A 20,688-nucleotide genomic window follows, 5' to 3' on the forward strand; every position below is an offset into this window, starting at 1 on the left:
TTAAAAACTTATGTTTTCATATTCATACATTCAGTTTGATGAATTTGAATCGACATGTAATTTGTCAATTTTTTTTAAAAAAAATTAAAGGACACATATCGTTGTTTTAAAAGGATTACAATAATTGATTTTTTATAATTTAAATAAATATCATATATATGTTTTTTTAACACGGTTTAGTTTCAAGCCATAACAAGAAAAAAATTCAAACAACCAGCTTTAAAAATTCTAAATAAACTAAAAGAAATCACCAGTATCACAATACTAAAAGCCCGATTTCCTCAAAATCTAGGGTGCCACGTCAGGATATATATTCGACCAATAGGAACATTTCCTTTCGGGTCTGGGTTTCTGTTTTATTTGGATGGGTTTGTTCGGTTTTTGGTCTGGGTTAATGGGCTTCGCCAGGTTTGTGTTATGGCCTGTTCTTCAGCTTAAACCTAGGTCTACGGAGGCGCGTTCTGGAGTCTCTCCTTCTCTTCACCATTTCTCTTCGTCTTCTCCTCTGTGTTTTCATCATCCGATTCCTCGCGATCGGTTTCTCTCAATCAATTTCGCCTTCAATTCTTCTTTATGGTTTCTTTTCATCTTCCCCCTTTCCTCCTCCTTTATATATTGTTTCTTCACCCGTCTACAAATCAAAACCCTAGAAACTCTATCAATGGCGATGAAACCACATGGGAAGTCGATTATGTCATCCGATTCCGACGAAAAAAGCGTATTCTTCAAAGATCTCTCGCTGGGTCCCAACGAAGCTCAGTTGAAGTTTCGGCTCATCCATTTCTGGGAGGCTTGGAATCCGGTAAAGAAGACGCTTATTGGCATGGAGATGCTACTCATCGACGAACAGGTTATAGTAATTAAGCATTATTTTTCATTTCGAAAGGAGTTTGTGCTTATCGTTCTTCACTTACGCTGGGTTTCTCTTATGTCGTTATTCGCAGGGAACTGTTATTCAAGGATTTATTTCCCCAGGGCGTATTGAAAAATATCTGCCTGATATGAAGCGAGGCTCTGTTTACAAACTCAACAACTTCTACGGATCCAGAAACAAATCGGTGTTTCGGGTTGCTGATCATACCGTTACAGTGTCGTTCTCATGGAACTCGGAGTTGAAGGTTCTTCTAAACTGTCCCACTCATTTTGATGCGGACAGTTTCCGGTTCCATTCATATGAAGAGTTTCAAGCGAACTGCGACCTCAAAGGAGACCTCTACGGTAAGCTCTATGATTCCCAACGTTATTTTTAGTTTAGTTGCTTGATAATTGGTTGAATCAATGTTTTGTTTTAACATCCGTAAAGAAATATATGCTTTAAAAAGATAGAATTATAAATACATGTTGTTTCATACGTAAAAACTTGGATTTTAGTTTAGTTGCTTGATAATAGGTTGAATCAATGTTTTGTTTTAGCATCCGTAAAGAAACATATGCTTTAAAAAATAGAATTGTAAATACATGTTGTTTCATACGTAAAAACTTGGATTTTAGTTTAGTTGCTTGATAATTGGTTGAATCAATGTTTTGTTTTAGCATCCGTAAAGAAATATATGCTTTAAAAAATAGAATTGTGAATACATGTTGTTTCATACGTAAAAACTTGGATTATTAGGATTGCTTAGATTCTTTTAAACTTAAAGTTTATAACATTTGTTAGACAGAAAAAGTTGACAATATATATATATATTTTTTGGCTGTGATTCATTAAATTGATGAATTTTAATATAGATGTAACTATTGTGATGTTTGCCTAGATGTTGTTGGCCACATGAAGTTGGTTAACGGTCAGAGTATCGTTGAGGCACCGGTTCTTGATGAAGTGGAGATAGCAAAAGCAAGGCGTGTTCTTATTCATGTCCAATCACATGAGTACGTGTACATTATTTTCTGAAAACTACTTCTCCTTACTCCTATTACTTACGTAGTATCGTTTTTCAGTGGACCGGTCATGAAGCTATACCTTTGGGATCAGGCTGCAAGAGACTTCTGCAAAAAGTTCAATTCGTACGAGGGCACACCCACTGTGTTACTGGTCACGACCGTCAACACGAAGACTCTCGGAGGTTCTGATTTTTATCTATGATATAGGTTTCTTACATTTATATATCAGCATTTTGTGTTCTTTAGTTGGGTTTTTTCATGTGACAACAGGTACTCTGGCCTTGACCTCAATGTCATCTTCGCGTGTGTTTATGGACTATGAAGTCCAACCTACAATAGACTACTTCAGTTGGTAAGCGTTTATGTGTTTTGCTTTTACTCTTTTTTCTGAATGAAGTGCTCGCGTTACCTCACTGCGTTGACTGACTAACTCAAATTTTTTTACTCTATCTCAGGTTGGGCTCTAATCCCGCAATTGCTGAGCAGGTTAATGCAGAGGTAGTCACCAAACGTGAGACAATGACTATAGGGGAAATATTCTCCTACATCGAGCAAGAATCCGCAAAGGTAAACTCAATCTATAAAACTTCAATCACTAAGAGAAATTTATATTCTTATGCATATACGCAGGATGCCTTCTTTGAGTGCACGGCTACGATCGATGACGTCGTGCATGGTTGTTCTTGGTATTACATTGCTTGCAGTGGGTGCCATTCTAAGGTTATCAACGGTCCAACTTCGTTGATCTGTACAAGCAAGAAGTGTGGAAAGGTTAATGCATCTGGTGTTCCACAGTAAGAACTCTAACCTGAACTTCAATTAAGTTTTTATTGGAGTTACGTTCTCATTCTTTCATGGCAGGTACCTGTCAAAGATATCCGTTTATGACAACAGTGATCAAGCTGTCTTTGTGCTTCTTGGTGATGCTGGTCGTGAGCTGACTGGGAAGCCAGCATCAGAGTTAGTCAGAAGCTATTTTGAGGTAACTTTTTATAAGTATATAAGCTCTGAAACGTTTTGGGCAGATGTTGTTTTCTTTTCATCATGCTAATCTCTTAAACGTATAAGCCTGACCCTGTTTTGATTGAATGTCAGGCTAATGGCAACGAAGGAGTTAACCTTGAGGCGCCAGTTCCGGAAGCTCTAATCAGCACCATAGGTCAGAAGCACAAGTTTTGTGTCAAAGTCACAGAGCATAACTTTTCAGGTAAGACCCGATCTCTTACCGTGACCAAGATCCTCCCACTAGACCCTCAGCCAACCACAGTGTCTTCGGAAGATAACCATACTGCTGCCACGTCTGAGGAAACATCTGAAAACCGTGTGGATTCAGCAGATGGGAGTAAGAGAACCTGTGATAGTTCTGAGCTGGAGAGAGTTAAACGCCCTAAATGTGGGAACTAGGGTTCTCGCGACAGTTCTCAGAGATTGCAGCATCTATTCAGTTTACGTGTTTGTCTCTTTACAATTGCATGCATGGTTTTTTCATTATGTCTTTGGATTATGAGAGTTTTTTCCTAGACAATGGTTTCTCTCATTTTGATTTTTCAGCGTTTTTAATTTTTCAATGATTAGATTGCATGCATGATATTTGTCAAATATCATAGTGTTTAAATAATCTGGATCAACATGTTATTTTTTCTTAACCTAATTTGATTGACTTAAATCCAAAGAATAGTGTGAATATATTCCCATATCGCAAATCCATAAGGTTTATGACAAACCCAAATGGTCCATAAATACATTAGGATTTACTTACCAAAATGAGAAAATAACGTTAATGTCAAACACAATTACTAAATGCGTTTTCCTTTACTAACGTAAAAAAATATTCTCATATCTCAATCAGTTTAATATCTTTCCTAAACCATACTCCTAAAAAAAAAAAAAAACGCTTTCTACTCCAATCTCCATATTCGATAATCAAAACGCTCTGTAACATATTTCTTCCCCTTCTCGGTTCTTCCTTGGGTGATTTTACAGTAGGCTACAAATTTCGCCAAACGACTCTGTAAGTGTAAACTTTTTTTACAAATAAACGGTATACGAGTATTAATCCACCCCTATTGTTAACAATATATTTGCTTCTCAGGATAAAGTTACACACAAAATGGAGAACGTGCCTCGAAGACCCCATTTGGAAACTGCAGGTTCAAAAATACAAACTTTTGCATACAGTATTCTATTTACCAAATGGATTTGAGAATAGTTCATATAGCTTTAATCCAGTGTATATACCTGTAATCCGATTTAAAACAGAAGACATACAAAATAATCAAATTTCAATCTTTATATTCCTTTATATCGCAAATTGTTTTTATATTAATATGGAGATAACAGGTATTTAAAGTTTTATATTCTTTTACAACACGAATTGTTTTTTATTAAATAATAACCATTTCAATATTTATTTTAAAAGGACAGCTAATAACTCTGTCCCCTCGCAAGAGCTTCACATGTCTCTGACTATACTAAACTAAATATACTAATACAAAAAAAATATATATATTTATAATCTTATTTTTTTAAGCATATATTTGTTCCAGCTATATAAAAACTAATATATGAGTTGAGAAAATTACAGATATTACTCATAGTATATTTTAAAATTACTATTTTAATTTACAACTTTTAATGCTGTATTTTAAAAAAAACTTTGGGAAAAAAAGATAAAAATAAAAACATTTCGCATTTGTCATAAAATCATAAAAAAAAGTTCCCTCTTTTTGTTGTTATTTTTAAATTTTTTCTTATAAAAGTTTTTATTATTTTCTTTAATATTTATATATTTTTTATATTCCAAATTCTATAAATTTTGTAAATATATATTGAGTATTAATGTCATTTAACTATTAAATGAAACATTTGGTAATTTTCGTCTTTATGTTATAAGTTAGTGACCAAAACTTAAAAATGGTCTGTTTATAAGAATAACCCAATTCAAGATGTGATAAAAATTTATAATATAATTATGATTGACATATTATACATTTGTCAATCATATTGTAGTATAATTACATGTAGCCTATAAAATTTAGAAGTGAGTTATAGATGGGGTCCAACTGGTTTCCACAAATCTGTTAAAGCTTGGTAAGGTAGTAATCAATTATTAAAAAACACATAAATCCAATTCGTGGGCTTATTTGTTTCTATAGAAATCACTGTATTTTACTATCATTTTATTAACGACATATAACAGAACTTGGAATTCTCAAATATTACTATTTTTTTATAAGATTTAGTATTAATAGGAAAAGAACATGTATATGGTTTGATAAACATAAGATTATTCTTTTTCAAATAATAAAGTGGTAAAAATTTTTAAAAAAACTCTCCATATAGTAAATGAACTAAAACTATTATTTTCTGTATTATTAATGTCTTATATTTTATACAAACTCACCTGTTTTTTTGTTATTTTTATTTTAAGCATATAATATAAGCTGGAGTTCACATATACTATTATTCCATCTTAATAAGAGTTATTGTTAATAAGGGGAAAAACATGTGAATGAATGTCTTCTTCTTTTTATGAATGATATTTCGCGAGGCTAATAATTTTCAAACTTATACATATATAATCAATTAAGAAATCATTAGAATAAATAATTTATCATATTTAATTTTGGGTTTATCTATTTATATAATATTTAAATACAAATACAATAAAGTTAATTTAATTTAATGAATACATTTAATACACTACTTCTTTTACGTAATGTATAATTTCTAACTGTTTATAAAGGTCCTATTTTATAAAGTTTATACTTAAAAATCTTGACATCGATACAATTAGAAATTCTGTAGCAACTATAATATAATATGGACTTCTCCTTATTTGTATGAACGATAAGTGTTCTCCCATAACTTTAAAAAAAATAGTATATAGATATATTATAAACACCTTCCTAATTTTTTTCCATCCAGGAACTTCTACCGGAATCACACATAAAAGAAAAAGAGGACGCCCACCCGGATCACGTAACAAACCCAAAGGTGTGTCATTACTCTGAAGATATATTATTTTATTCTCTACGAGAATACTATTTTAAATTATGAATTTATTTTGTAGTCAATCAGATATGCAATCCACCGACGTTCAAACCAAAATACTATGATTGTAAGTTTAAATAGATAATTATAATATATTTTCAAAAGAATCTATTGATAAACTAATTTATTTATCTAATTTACAGGTGGCTGTGATAAATGTGACACCTATGGTATAAAATCAATCCAGTCTAAAAACATTATTATCCCACAATGTTTAATGCATATATTGTCTTAAATGGATCGCTTTTAATTTATCCAGTGAGACAAAAAAACGCCCGAGGGATGAGAAAAGCCATCTTGCTATCCAAACGAACGTCATCCCTGCCACAAGGTAACAATCCCTGTCAACTTTAAATAATTAAGAAACTATAACAAAAACTTATACGTCTCATCTGCATATGTTATACGCATAGGTCTACATGCTCCACAAGGATCTCATGGCTTACACCCAACAAGAACTGCAAAGAAAGGTGCATATATTCAACTCATATTTTAAACCAATGTCAAGAATGAGCACGATAAATTAAAACCTCATATCAATAAATGTTAAGTGCATAAAATTTATATCTCTTTATAATATATTAAACGCTTCTAACTATAAAAATACTAACCGCAATGTCTTAACAATTTAAAACACCTTTAACCACAGATAAAGGCTCCACATCTAAATCCGAAGACAACCCCATCGTAGAATGCACAAAATGTGGTGCATTAATGTGGACTTCAGAGAGTACTGGTAAAGACTTCAGAACAGGTGAACTAACCTTCACTATTTGCTGTAACCATGGCCAAATAAAGCTTCCACCGATCAATCAACCCCCACCCATGTTAGAAGAACTTCTTCAGCATAGGTGGTTTCGAGATACCATCCGAGTCTATAATTCGGTACTGGCTTTCACCTCCATTGGAATGAAGATGGATTATACGGTAGTTAATTCTCCCGGACCCTACACTATACGGATCCAAGGTCAAACCCACCATAGAATTGGCTCGCTAATACCGAGACAAGGCCGTCCCCCCGAATATCTCCAGCTTTATATATTTGATACGGGCAACGAAGTCAGAAACCGTTTAAACGCGATGGGCCAAACCCCAACAGAAGGTAATCTTGATGAGGCAACCTTAGCGCGCCTCATCGAGATGCTTGATGAGAATAACTGTTTAGCCAAGCTTTTCCGACGAGCACGTGACTACTACGAAGGCAGCGGGCAAGAGTTTAATATAAGGTTGCTCTCAGATAAAGGGAAAGGTAAAGAATACGATCTCCCGAGTACGAGTGAGGTCGCAGGCCTTATCGTAGGGGATATGTCATCAACAATTGGAGTACGAGATATAGTGGTTCAATTCCAATCTGACACTTTGCAGCAGATCCGTGACGACCACCCTCTATACATGAGCCTCCAATATCCTCTTCTCTTTCCACATGGTGAGTATGGATTTCACCCCGAAATCTCATTACATCTAGAGACAGGCACCTCGAAAACAAGGCAATTCTTGACGATACGCCAGTACTACGCTGCTCAGATACAGACACGTCTTAACCAAGGGATGACATTGGTTAAAGGGGGTCGTCTCCTCCATCAATATGTTGTGGACGTTTATACGGCAATCGAAGAAGATCGGCTCAGGTGGGCCAGAAATAATCAAGATGTTTTGCGAGCCGAGCTCTACAGTAATGTACTCGATGCTGTTAGCAAGGGTGACACTGATGCTAAAATTATTGGACAAAGGTTCATACTGCCGCCAAGTTTCACCGGCGGGCCTCGATACTTAGTTGAGAAATACCATGATGCGATGGCTATCTGCAGAGAATATGGGAACCCGGATTTGTTTATCACAATGACGGCCAATCCTAACTGGAAAGAGATTAAAGAACATCTTGAGATATACGGTGGAGACTCCCCTAATGATAGACCAGACATTGAATGTCGTGTCTTTAAGATGAAGTTAGACCAGCTACTGAAGGATTTCAAAAAAGGAACTTTCTTCAAGCCATACACTGCAGCTCTCCACAGAATAGAGTTTCAAAAAAGAGGCCTCCCCCATGCACATATATTATTGTGGTTTGGAAAATCATCCAGAACACCAAGTTCGGAGGAGGTAGATGAGATTATTTCAGCCGAGCTCCCAAACAAAGAAGAAGACCCAGAAGCTTATAATTTAGTGACAAAACACATGATCCATGGTCCATGTGGTGTCATTAATCCGAAGTCACCGTGTATGGAAAATAATGTGTGCACAAAGAAGTATCCTCGGCCTTATAATGACAGTACTTCGATTGACAAATCAGGGTACGTGTTATATCGTCGCCGCCGAAATGAAAATGAGTCTGTGGTTAAAAGTGGGGCAACCCTGAACAACACGTTTGTTGTACCTCATAACGTTAATCTCCTAAAGAAGTACGAGGCTCATATCAATGTGGAATGGTGTAACCGTACAAGCGCAGTGAAGTACTTATTCAAGTACATAACCAAGGGTGTTGACAGAGCATCCGCAGTTATTGAAAAAGGAAATACGGCAACTACCTCTGACACAGTTGCTTCTGCAGAACCAAAGGAAAAAGTGATTAAACAACGGAATGAGATCCAAGAATACATCGAAGCCCGGTATTTGTCAGCTTGTGAGTCCATGTGGCGGACTTTCGCATTTCACATACATAAAAGAAAGCCGTCCGTTGAGAAACTTATCATTCACTTAGAAGGCGAGCATAACATCACCATTAAAGAAACTGATAACCTCGGCCGCGTAATCCGCAAACCAGGTATTGAGAAGACAATGTTTACTGAATGGATGGTGTTATGCAGAAGGTCAGCATTTGCACGGACATTAACTTATGTGCAAATTCCAGAATATTTCGTCTGGAACAACAATTCCAAAGTCTGGTCTGAACGTAAGAAAGGAAAAACCATTGGGCGAATTGTGGCTGTCCATCCATCAGCAGGTGATCGATACTATCTGAGGATCCTCATCAATAAGATTAAAGGTCCTAGAAGTTATGACGAGCTGAAAACTTTCAACGACGTGAAATACCCTGACTTCAAATCGGTTTGCCACGCACGAGGCTATTTGGACGATGATGTTGAATGGCTCGAGAGTATGTCAGAAGGTGCTAGAACAGCCACCCCATACCAACTCCGCGATATGTTTGTCACATTTCTAACCACTTGCTTCGTTGCAAGCCCCAAAGGACTATGGGAGCACTCATGGAAATCGATGAGCGAGGACATACTTCACAAGAGGCAAAGGATCTTAGGCCACACAAATCTGGAGCTGGACGATGAGACCCTTGAGCAGTACACGTTAATCGAAGTGGAAAAGTTGATGCGCATGCAAGATCGTTCTTTAAACGATATTAAAGAGATGCCTAAGATCAAACCTGTTTTGCTAAAAGAATTGGGGAACAGTTTGTGGAACCAAGAAATGGATTATGATGTTGCCGAAGAAACGCTCAGGCATGACAATCAGTACAACTTGCTTAACGCCGAGCAGCGTGCGATTTACGAATCAGTCTTAGACTCTGTTGACAAAAAGGATGGAAAACTATTCTTTGTACATGGCGCAGGAGGCACGGGAAAAACATTCCTCTATCAAACCATCATATCCAGACTTCGCTCGAGGAAACAAATCGTTCTCCCGGTAGCTTCTTCAGGAATAGCCGCATTGCTACTACCAAACGGAAGAACAGCTCATTCACGCTTTAATATTCCTTTGAAGCTCGACGAAGATAAGCTTTGCAACATCAAACCAGGTACTATGCTCGCTGAACTCATCGAGAAAACGGACCTCATCATCTGGGATGAGGCACCTATGACGCACAAACATGCCTTCGAAGCACTTGACAAAACATTGAAGGACATAATGTCTATGAAAAGCCCACACGCAAAGGATCAAACTTTTGGCGGAAAAACGGTTTTGTTAGGTGGTGATTTTAGACAAATCCTTCCGGTTGTTCCACAAGGGAGTAGAGCTGATACTGTCTTAGCTTCGATAAGTCATTCATATCTATGGAATTTCTGCCACAAGTTCCCTTTGAAGACAAATATGCGAGTCAACCAGGACGAAAAAGAGTTCTCCGATTGGCTTCTCAAAGTAGGCGAGGGTCGTCTGGAATCAGAACAAGAAGATGAGAACGATGGCTACCATGACCAAATGGTAAATATCGATCCAACATTCCTCCAAGAGACTAAAGATGAATCACTAAAACAGGTTGTCGATGCAGCGTATGGTGATACCAACCAAATAGAGGCCTCCCAAAGTACCTACACCGACAAAGCTATCCTAACACCCCGGAATGATACAGTCGATGAGATCAATGCGTATACAATCTCCAAAACCGAGGGAGAGTCAAAAGACTACTACAGTTATGATAGCTTTGAGGTTTCGGAAACTCAATCTAACCAAAATGATACACTATACGCCATTGAGTATCTCAACTCGATGGAGTTTCCAGGATTGCCTTCCCATAAACTCACTCTCAAAGTTGGGGCCCCGATTATGCTTCTGCGAAACATAAACCAAACAAAAGGATTATGTAATGGTACCCGTATGATCCTAACCCACATAGGCGAAAGAGTGCTTAAGGCAGATATAATTACTGGTTCCCACATTGGAAATGAAGTTTTGATCCCAAGAGTAGTCCTCTTGCATGGGGATACACAGCTACCGTTCACTTTACGTCGACGCCAGTTCCCTATCAGATTGTGTTATGCAATGACAATCAACAAAAGCCAGGGCCAAAGCTTAAAAGAGGTTATCCTATACCTTCCTAGACCTGTCTTCTCACATGGTCAACTGTACGTGGCCCTATCACGTGTAACAAGCAAAGCAGGACTACAAATCATCAAAGGCGAAGACTCACACAAACAAAAAGTGAAGAACATAGTCTACAAAGAAATCTTCAACCGCCTTCACCCACATGAGAGTAAGTAAAACTCAAAACTCAGAATCTAATGGAAGATATCGAAGTGGTTATTTATCTAATAATTCATATCTATGTACTATGCAGCACTCGAGGTACCACCAAAAATGAATCAGAACTAAAACTCCTTCCGTGATGAAGGTTACCTCACTACTTACAAGTACGTCTCCATACTCTACTATCTAATTAATTGATAACTAATACTAATCTATATTCACTGATATATTTAAAAATAAATTTCAGGCTCCACAACACGGAAACTCCTTCCCTTCCACCACCTCCTTCGTCAAAATTCCACTGTTCTATTTACGTTTCTTCCTTCTATGTTTTAAGACATTAACATCTGCTCTTAATAATGATAAAAACAATTTTGCTTCTACAAATAATTTATAACAAACTTAAATTTTAAAGTGATTAAAGTTATTTATTTGTTTACAACTTTTAAAGCATTATATTATTCAAACAAACTGATGTGTTAATTAATTTTTGCGAACAATATAACATACACTGTTTAATTTAAAATAATGTGTTGCAAATCAATTCATACAAAATAACCCGGGCGTAGCCCGGGACCGCCTCTAGTGTAACATAAAAAGCCCAAAAGATCATATAAATAGAACCTACCAAAAATTGATATAGTACCAACCAACAGACTGGTTTTTGTACTAATTTTGAAGGAGTAAACTCAAAATAACATATAATTGTTATGCCTTGATAAGTAAGTTTTTATGATGGAAAAAAGACTTTTTTATAATTCCTATATGGCATTAACTATCGTACCATAATTGAAACTTTCATAAATTACGCATATTCACTATAATCTTATATCATTCATTACTTGAGAAAAAATACTAGGATCATTTATTAGGTAAGATATTATTTTCTTATATCGACTTACTAGGATAAGACATGTGCCTTGCACAAAGTAAATTTATATGAAAATTATTTAAAAAATATTTTACGGAAAAAATTTTATATTATTGATCGAATTAATATATTTGGCTCTTAAACAATTTTTTAAAACCCCTTTTTGTAAATTACATAATTTGTTTACTAATGAACTGATCATATTTTAAAAAATATTTTAGGTCAAAAAATTATTTATCGTATAAAAACCTAACGTTTAGGGTGAAAAATCTCATGACTACTATTTACTTACAATGAAAATATCACCTCGGTTTTATATCATGATTTAACAATTTAAAAGTTAAATATGGTTATGAGAAGTTTACGTTCACATGTCAATCCTATCTATCTTCGATATTTTTCTCTTTTTTGTGTCATTTTGGTTATTGCTCGATATAACTATTGATTTTTGAGTTTATTCTCATTTATTTCTTTTATTTTGGCCTGAGATTTAGAAAATGTTTAAGATTCAAAATTATTAAAGAGATACATACTTAGGTTAAGATCCGCGCCTTGTGCAGAATAAATACTTAATTTATATTTTTCTGCATATTATGAATTAATAAAATAATTATTATATATTAAATAACTAAGAAATCAGTTACTATTATGTAATAAATTGGCTTGCACATATAAATCAAATGACCGCTCTTGTTTATTCGCAATCATTTTAGAATAAATAAATCAAAACAATCAATCTTATCTATCGTATATGATATATACTTAAATTTAAACGATATGAAGTATATATATATATATATATATATATATATATATATATATTAACATAAACACCTATTAAAATAAAATTATTTATTTATATGATTTTATTATCATTGTATTTTATTATAGAAAAAAATTTAAACATTGATCACAAAAGTTTATGTGAGACTTTTAACAGTTTTAGTACTTTATACTCGTTTTGAAAAATTCAAAATACAACATATACAAAAAAATCTAAAATTTTAATATATGATTAATGTAATTGTGTAATTTATTTTAAACGTAAAGAATTAACCAAAAATGATAGAAAACATACAGATTATTAGCAAATCTTCATTATTTAAAATCATTAATTACTATATATATCATAATCAAATTAGATAATTCCGTAGATTTTATTTAAGGAAATAATATATAATAAATAGCCACCTTACTTTAGTTAATATCATATGATATCATATAGTTGATATTAAATGTTTCTAGTGAGATATAAAAATCGAATTGGACCAACATATTTTTCAATTTCAATGTGAGGCTGACACATAGGACTAATTAACTACCTAATTGATTGACACATAAACAATGAGTCTTATTTAATTATTACAAAATTGAAGTTACATATTTTCAAATGTTCCTCAATTAATATATATGGGATGTCATACTTTCCTAATTTTTTACATAAAGGCCTGAGAAGATGTTATGTTTAAAGGCTTCCAGAACAAAATGATGCGAAAACAATATGTCAGAATGTTTGCATAAACCTTGGTTGGTGAGGGGATATACAACAAAATGAAGAAGATGAACCTGGCGAGGTTTATTCTTCTAAGCAGTCGAAGATGTAGTTCTCCTTCATTGATATTGAGTATGAAATTACATTTTCTTATTTTTTTTTCTTTTGTAATATTTCCTTTCAATTTTTGACCTAATAATCAAATGTTTACAATTAATAACAGCTTCACTCATATCCTCTATATATTAATAGAAAAACATTTAAAAAGTTATAACCTGTAATTTGTACTAATTAAAAAATGCTCTGATTAGTTGTCACGTAATTGGAATGATAATTTTGCTTACGTGGCGGCTTGAGAATCAATTGAGAATTTTGTTAGTCCAAAATTATATTGCTAGGAAATCCCTTATAAATTAATCGAAAAACATTACAACATTGTTCTGTAGCCACGTGTCATCATGAGAATGAAATTCAGAATTCTTAAGGGGGTATATTCAATTGGAAGTTTTTAGGTGATTTGCAATAAAATGACAAAACCACTGTTATTCACACATGAATTTTAAAATCTCATTTAAAATCCAGTGTTATTGAACTTGACATTTTATGAACTACTCTAAAATCTAGTGTTATTGAAAATATTTTAAGTTATGGAGTTTTAAAGTTTGAAGTGATTTTAAAGTGTTTGGGTGGAGTTCCTTAGTTAAAAAATTTAAAACTCAAATCCCATGGTTTTAGGTGATATTTTAGGGTGGTTTAACAAAATCATTTTAATCTCTGCGATTTAGTGAAATCATCTAAAACCTCATTAAAAATCAAATCAAATCACCTCAAATTTTATATTGAATACATCCCCCTTAGAGAAGTAGGTTGGTCAATCTTAACTTATATTATACTTTTTATTAAACTAACTATTAAATTGATAAATAGTCTACAAAAGAATATTCTCGCTCTTTCCTTAAATAAAAGCTACAGAATTATCTAATATGGTTAACGTATATATGACAATTAAAGATTATGAATAATAAAAATTTGATAAATTTTTTTGTATCTTAGCTTTTTTTGTTTAATTTTATATTATTAAAAGATATTAAACAACCACATTAACCATATAATAAACAAAAATGTTTTTTTTCTTACATGTTATATTTTGAATTCTTAAAACGACTATAAATAACTACAAACGTTAAATGTCTCACACTAAAATTTTGTGATAAATGGTTTAACTTTTTTTTGGTAATAGCAAGATACAAATGGTCATAAATCGTATGAATATGAAGTCTCATTTACTAGACATTCATATTATATATTAATATAGTTTCAAATTAAACTATATAACATAGAAAAATACTTAAATATGATAATTTTGAAATTTGTATTGGAAAAGTATTGAAACCTTAATATTTTAATTTTGAAATTTGCATGAAAAAACCACACATTAGAAATTTTGTATTTATCACATGAGCATAAATTCTCAATAATAAATATTTATATTAAAATATACTATATATCTATATTCATGTCATTTTAATTTAGTTATATACCATATAGAATAAATAAATTGATTGTTTTGATTTATTTACTAAAAATGTATCCTAAATAAACAAGATGTATTGTCTTGATTTATGTGTTTACTCGAATTTTATTATATACATAATACATAAATGAATACAAATAAATAATAATAGATAAAAATTATTTTTATATATAACATTCATCTAGTGCAATTGCGCGGATCTTAAACTAATGTTATATTATATAGTATGTCCACTATGGACCATTTATTTATCAAATTGAAATTATTATATATTTTTTTCCTTAAATAAATCCTACAAAATTACTTAATGTGATTAAGATATATATATAGCAATTGATGACTTTAAATAATAAAGATTTGCTAACAATCTGTATACTTTCTATCATTTTTGTTTAATTATTTATTATTAAAATAAATTCCATAATTACATTAATAATATAGTAAAAATTTAGATTTTTTTATATGTTATATTTTGAATTTTTCAAAGCGAGTATAAATTAATAAAACTGTTAAAAGTCTCACATAAACTTTTGTGATCAAGGTTTAATTTTTTTTCTATAATAAAATGCAATGATTAGAAAATCGTATGAATAAATAGTTTTATTTTAATAGGTGTTTATGTTTATATATATATATATATATATATGTATATATATATCTATATCATATCGTTTAAATTACTTTTAAATGATTATATGATATATATATCATATCGTTCACATAGATGCAGAGCTACCAGTTTGTTTCACAGAGTCAGCATGAATCTGTTTGCTTGATGACAAAAAAAAATGATGTATAGTTTAATTTTGAAATCTTCATTGAAAACTAAACATTCCACATTTAAAAAAAATCGTTAATAAAAAATTTTATTACACAAATATACAAATAATCATTAAATCATATGAGTAGAAACCTCACTTAATAAATATTCATATTAAAAGTATACTATATACAATATATATGTTAATATCATTTAAATTTAATTATATAACATATACGATAGATAAGATTGATTGATTTATTTATTTATCCTAAAATGGTTGCGAATTAAAAAAAGCGTTTGTTTGATTTATATACGAACGCCAATTTATTACATAATAGTAACTGATTTATTAGTTATTTAATATATATATATATATATAATTTAATTATTTCATAATATCCAGAAAAATATAAAATAAGTAATAAATATAAAATATTTATTCTGTACAAGGCGCATATTTTAACCTAAGTATGTATCTCTTTAATAATTTTAAATCTTAAACATTTTCTAAATTTCAGGCCAAACAAAATAACGAAATGAGAATAAACTCAAATATCAATATTTATATCGAGCAATAGCCAAAATGAAAAAAAAAACGACACAAAAATGAGAAAAATAATGAAGATAGATAGTGTAGAACCTAAAATCTACACTAAGTATTTGATAGTGATCGGGGTTTGATCTAGGGAAGACAAATGATGTAGGCAACGATATCTTTAGAACACAACGATGTTAAATAGTTTCCAGTAGGTGAAAATGGACTTTATTGATGAATAAGATCGAATAAAATGAATTGAACTAGGTCGAGTGATACAAACGAGATCGGTAAAGAAAGAATCTAAAAGTGGGAAGACAACAAGATAAATGTAAGTGTCTAGCTCTCTCTAGGGTTTTCAACGTGTCCTCCTTTTTTTTCCACTCCTCTTCCTTTGTAGTAAGTCGACTTCGAGATCTCTGTGGTAGCTCCGCGATCTCAGCTTCTTGTTGCACGATATCCACGACCTCGGCAACTCCTTCTCGAGCTCGTATTCTTGCTACGGGCTCCGGCCCTTTAAGGCCCATGCCTTTGATCGTGGCTCATTATGGTATTGACCAACATTGAGTCCAACATTTGTCCCCCAGCCTCTTTTGATTTGATCGAAAAGGAAAAAGAGCGGTTATCTTTTAACTTGGGTGTTGTCGTTTGGTAACCGATATCACTCGGATTCGGTTTTAATAATCGTTTTCGAAAAATGTCATTCGTTGGCGTGTTTTTTTTATTATTATTTTAATCGGTAACGGCTACTTTAGCCGCCGCTAGGGCATAGGTGTTGGGGTCGAAAACGGTTACGACGAAGTTAACGTCCAAATTTCCGAAAAAAAACGTAGAAATCTTCTTCGACAAATACTTTTTCGAAATAGATTCTTCTTTACGAAAAGCTTTGCGGAGGAAACGCGAGTCATCGGACAAGAGCTCGAAAAGGATCGCTACGCAGCGACCGAACACGTTCTCCGCTCGGTCGCTACGTAGCGACCGAGCTCGAACCGAAGTTCGGTCGCTACATAGCGACTGAGCTCTTCCGAAACGTCGATACGACATTAGTCCATGCATTCTCGTCTACCCTTCGATGCTATCTCCCGAAGACCGTAGCGAACCCATTTCACGACTCCCCGCCATTCAAAGTTACCGATCAAACTTAACCGTAAAAACCGCGGAAATTTCGTTCTTTATCGAAAGAAGCCGTAATAAACGCTTCGAGTCAGAAGACGGCCTGAAGGGACCTAAGACGTGACTCGAGGCCCAACTTACGATTTCTTAACCAACAGCCTGTAAGCCGCATGACGGTTTACACTTGGTTCGCGAGGAAAGATAAATGTCAAGTTTCCGCGGATAAATACGAAATTTTGAAGATAATTACGAAGATCGGAAAAAATGGAATATCTCCATTTTTATGCTATGGCGGCTTAAGGGCAGAAGGGGATAAGCGTAAACCGACCTTGGAGCCAGTATATAAGAAGTCCTAGGCGAGAGACATAGGGGGACTTGAGTCAGAGCTAACTTAGCACTTAGAGCGATTTAGGCATATTTCCGTTTTTGTTATTCGAGCTGCGACTCAAGTAGGTTATTGCCGTCTTAGGGTTTTAGAACTAGGAATCTCGCCGACAGCTCTCGTAGCCCAGGCTCTTACCTTGTTGTAACGCTCAAACGCGAATTCAGAATAAGATCTACTTTGCTCTCTTTTCGATTTCTTATACTTTATCGTTGTCATTATTGTGTTCTGATTGTTTGGCGTGTGGTATTAGCAGATATCCGAGACCTCTGGGAAATTAGGGTTTTCCTAGTTTCCTTATTTAAACGGAAATCGACAGTGCGAATTTCAATTCCCACAATAGGCTAGGTCATAATTGCTTTTCTTGATAGCGATGATAGAGCTGTTAAGGTGGCTTATATATACGTAGAGGATCTTTTTTTTTGCCTCACCTCCGCTTCTTGTTCGTCTCTTTCTCCTTTGCTCTGAATATTTCTGTTCTTCGATCTCAAGATGTGTTCATCTTTCAATTTCCCTCATCCGACTACTACATCCGATGATCTCGAGAACCTTTATAAGGTGTATGGGGTTGATCATTCCGTCGTCCTTGACTTGGTCGGTATGCATGAGACCCCCGAAACTGTGAGAGTAGGCTACTACGGAGCCTATCTTTCTTTCTTTCACTCCTACGGTCTTATTTTCCCGATCCCGGAGCCAATACTCGAGGTCCTGGCAGAGCTTAGGTTATCGCTTACCTAGCTTCTCCCGACCTTTCTTAGGCATCTTGTCGCCTTCTTGGTTAAGGCTAGGGAAGAGGGTCTTGCTTTTGGTCTTAGCGAGTTTCGTCAGCTCGTTCTGGTGAAGCGGAATAAGCAGAACCCTGGTACTTTCCTAGTGTCTCCGCGCCCAGGTCGCCACGTTATCGAGGACATCCCTTATCGCGACAAGAAGTGGCACGAGCAATTTTTTGTTTTCAAGATGGATCGAGCATCTATGGGTGACTTCGACTTCTCCCAGCTTCCCCGGCGTTGGGCCGAGAATATCGGTTAGTTTTCTTTTGCCTATGTGTTGATGATTTTTTTTTTTTTTTGGAGTGGAAGACTAAAAATTTTCGTTTATTTTCGTTTCATTCAGTTCCTTCTGGAAGCTCTTCAATGTCAGATGAGATCTATGGTCTGATGAGGGTCCTTCGAAGAGGTCGTTCGAACTGGTCTACTTTTGATCGAACTCAGATTCAAACCGTCTTCGCCTTGCCGGTGAGGACCGACAGAGCTCCTTTGGTTGACGAGTCTGAAGACGAGGCCGAACATTCCCAGGAGGTCGTAGCGACTCCTTCTGTTCAGACCCAGTCTTCAGATCGGCTAACTAGACAGCTTGTGAGGAGGTCGTCGTTCCGAACTTCTGGGTCTGCATCGAGGGGCCGAGCTTCCGGAAAATCTCCCTTGACCTCGATTCATGATTCCGACGACGAAGATGTTTCAGGAGAGAATCGACCCCCTGTCTCGCTGAGTCCTGGCTCAGAAGACGAGTATCGGAGGGTGCCTTGCCTGGTCCGTCTCATCCTAGGTTTGTTTCTGAGGGAGATGGTTCTTCGTTTGCGGCCCAAAGCGACCTAATTTCCCTCGCTGGTAGCATGAGGTCTGCGGGTTGCCGTCTCCCATATCCCGCTTCCTCAGTCGAGAGGGAAGCCTAGGCCAAGGTTGCTGTGGCAAGCTCGAAGGTTTGTTTCTCGCCTTCATTCTATTTGAAAAGCTGTTTTGTGGTATTTGCTTATTTCGATTTCTTCTTAGGTGATGGAAGCTTTTAATGAATATGTCGTGACGATGGAAGATCATGTCGTGGCGTCTCGGAATGACAAGGAAATCGAGAGCATTGGTTTTGAGATCAAGATGCTTTCGAAGGACCTCGAAGCCACCAAGCGAGAAGGGAAGAAGGATGCCGAAAAGATCGAAGCTTTGACTGAAGACTGGAGGAGAGTTCATCTGGAGAACGAGGCTCTCACGTCCCAGATGTTTGCTCAAAGGTCAAGAATTGCGGCGGTTGAGGTCAAGAGAGATCGGGACATTCGCCGCGCTTCTTGTATTGCTTGTCGCGATATCGCGGCTAAGTATCGAGAATTTCTTGAATCTTTGAAGGATAGGTGGGAGAGTAAGAAGAAGAAAGTGTCTGCTGAGATCCTGCTACAAGAGGTGACCGCCAACATCGATCTCCTGGCCGAGCTCAAGGATGGGGGCCTAGCTGTGGATGCGGAGCTTGCTCGATTAAAGGGAATGGAAGGATACTGCAAGGATCTTGTCGCCTCCACCGCTGTGCCGGATTGGTCGATCTCCAAGCTCGATCTTCCTCGAGTCTCAGATGATTCGGTGGATCAAGTCGGGGGGTCGTCTGTCCCCGATGATTCCGTTTCTAGTTAGTTTTTTTTTTTGTTTAATATCTTTTTGTTTTTGACGATCTTTGATCTTGATATCTTGGATATCTTTTAATGGATAAGCATAATATTTCGGAATATCCCTGTTTCCTTAGCTTTCGAGATTCGTTTTGTTCGGGTTGTTGAGATATGGCGAGGTTCCGATCGTTATAAAGCTTTGGCTTTGCTCTAGGATTCGTCATAGTATTTCATTTAGTTTCGTTTTTGCTTGCTAAAGGAACATGGCTCCGAGAAGATCCAACTCTCGCGATTCCGATAGGGTACGAACTCGAATTGGTAGTGCCAATGCGGAACGTATTCGATCCGGAGATGTGAGTGATGCGCTCACAGAAGTTCTTCGTGAGGAGACCCGACTTCCGCGGCCTTCAACCCAAGGGGCCAAAGATCTCGAGGGTGAGAAATCTGTTGCTCGTGTTAAGTCGAGTAGCCCAACGGGTTCGGAGGGGCGTGATCATCCTCCGAAGAAGGATAAAACGAATGGTTCGGACAATCGTCTTGGTGTCCCGGGTGAAGCGGTTGTTGCTAAGCCGTTTCATTGGCAGTTCCCGCATTCAAAGAATTGTCCTATTATGGAAGATCCAGATAGTGTTGCTCATTTGGTGAGGCACTTCAAACCTGCTCGATGTCCGCTTCCCTCTCTGCGTAATATGACAGAGCGTGAGGCTTACGTAAAGATGGTTGTGCCCCATGCCAAGGTCGAATATTTGGTTCGTTTTGTCTGTACTGATTTTCCATGTTTCAGA

General features: G+C 35.3%; 2 protein-coding genes across 2 annotated transcripts; both read left to right on the forward strand.

The window, feature by feature from the left end:
• Window positions 1-268: 268 nt before the first annotated feature.
• On the forward strand, window positions 269-3,553 carry LOC106364129. Its single transcript, XM_022697983.2, has 9 exons — window positions 269-850; window positions 945-1,218; window positions 1,755-1,869; window positions 1,939-2,063; window positions 2,152-2,233; window positions 2,337-2,448; window positions 2,512-2,675; window positions 2,743-2,863; window positions 2,977-3,553. The coding sequence occupies exons 1-9, from the start codon at window positions 365-367 to the stop codon at window positions 3,283-3,285; spliced, it is 1,788 nt and encodes a 595-aa protein (XP_022553704.2). The 5' UTR covers window positions 269-364; the 3' UTR covers window positions 3,286-3,553.
• A 3,461-nt stretch (window positions 3,554-7,014) lies between these two features.
• LOC106355224 lies at window positions 7,015-10,863 on the forward strand. The gene has a single exon (XM_013795211.1). The coding sequence runs from the start codon at window positions 7,015-7,017 to the stop codon at window positions 10,861-10,863; it is 3,849 nt and encodes a 1,282-aa protein (XP_013650665.1).
• The last annotated feature ends 9,825 nt before the right edge of the window (window positions 10,864-20,688 follow it).

Source organism: Brassica napus, chromosome C9, assembly GCF_020379485.1.
Source record: "Brassica napus cultivar Da-Ae chromosome C9, Da-Ae, whole genome shotgun sequence".
Taxonomy (NCBI): Eukaryota; Viridiplantae; Streptophyta; class Magnoliopsida; order Brassicales; family Brassicaceae; genus Brassica; species Brassica napus.

Coding starts and splice junctions, on each gene's coding strand:
- LOC106364129 (XM_022697983.2), top strand. CDS start 365: ATGGGTTTGTTCGGTTTTTGGTCTGGGTTAATGGGCTTCGCCAGGTTT. Junction 1,219..1,754: donor CCTCAAAGGAGACCTCTACG/GTAAGCTCTATG, acceptor ATGTTTGCCTAG/ATGTTGTTGGCCACATGAAG. Junction 2,234..2,336: donor ACAATAGACTACTTCAGTTG/GTAAGCGTTTAT, acceptor ACTCTATCTCAG/GTTGGGCTCTAATCCCGCAA.
- LOC106355224 (XM_013795211.1), top strand. CDS start 7,015: ATGGGCCAAACCCCAACAGAAGGTAATCTTGATGAGGCAACCTTAGCG.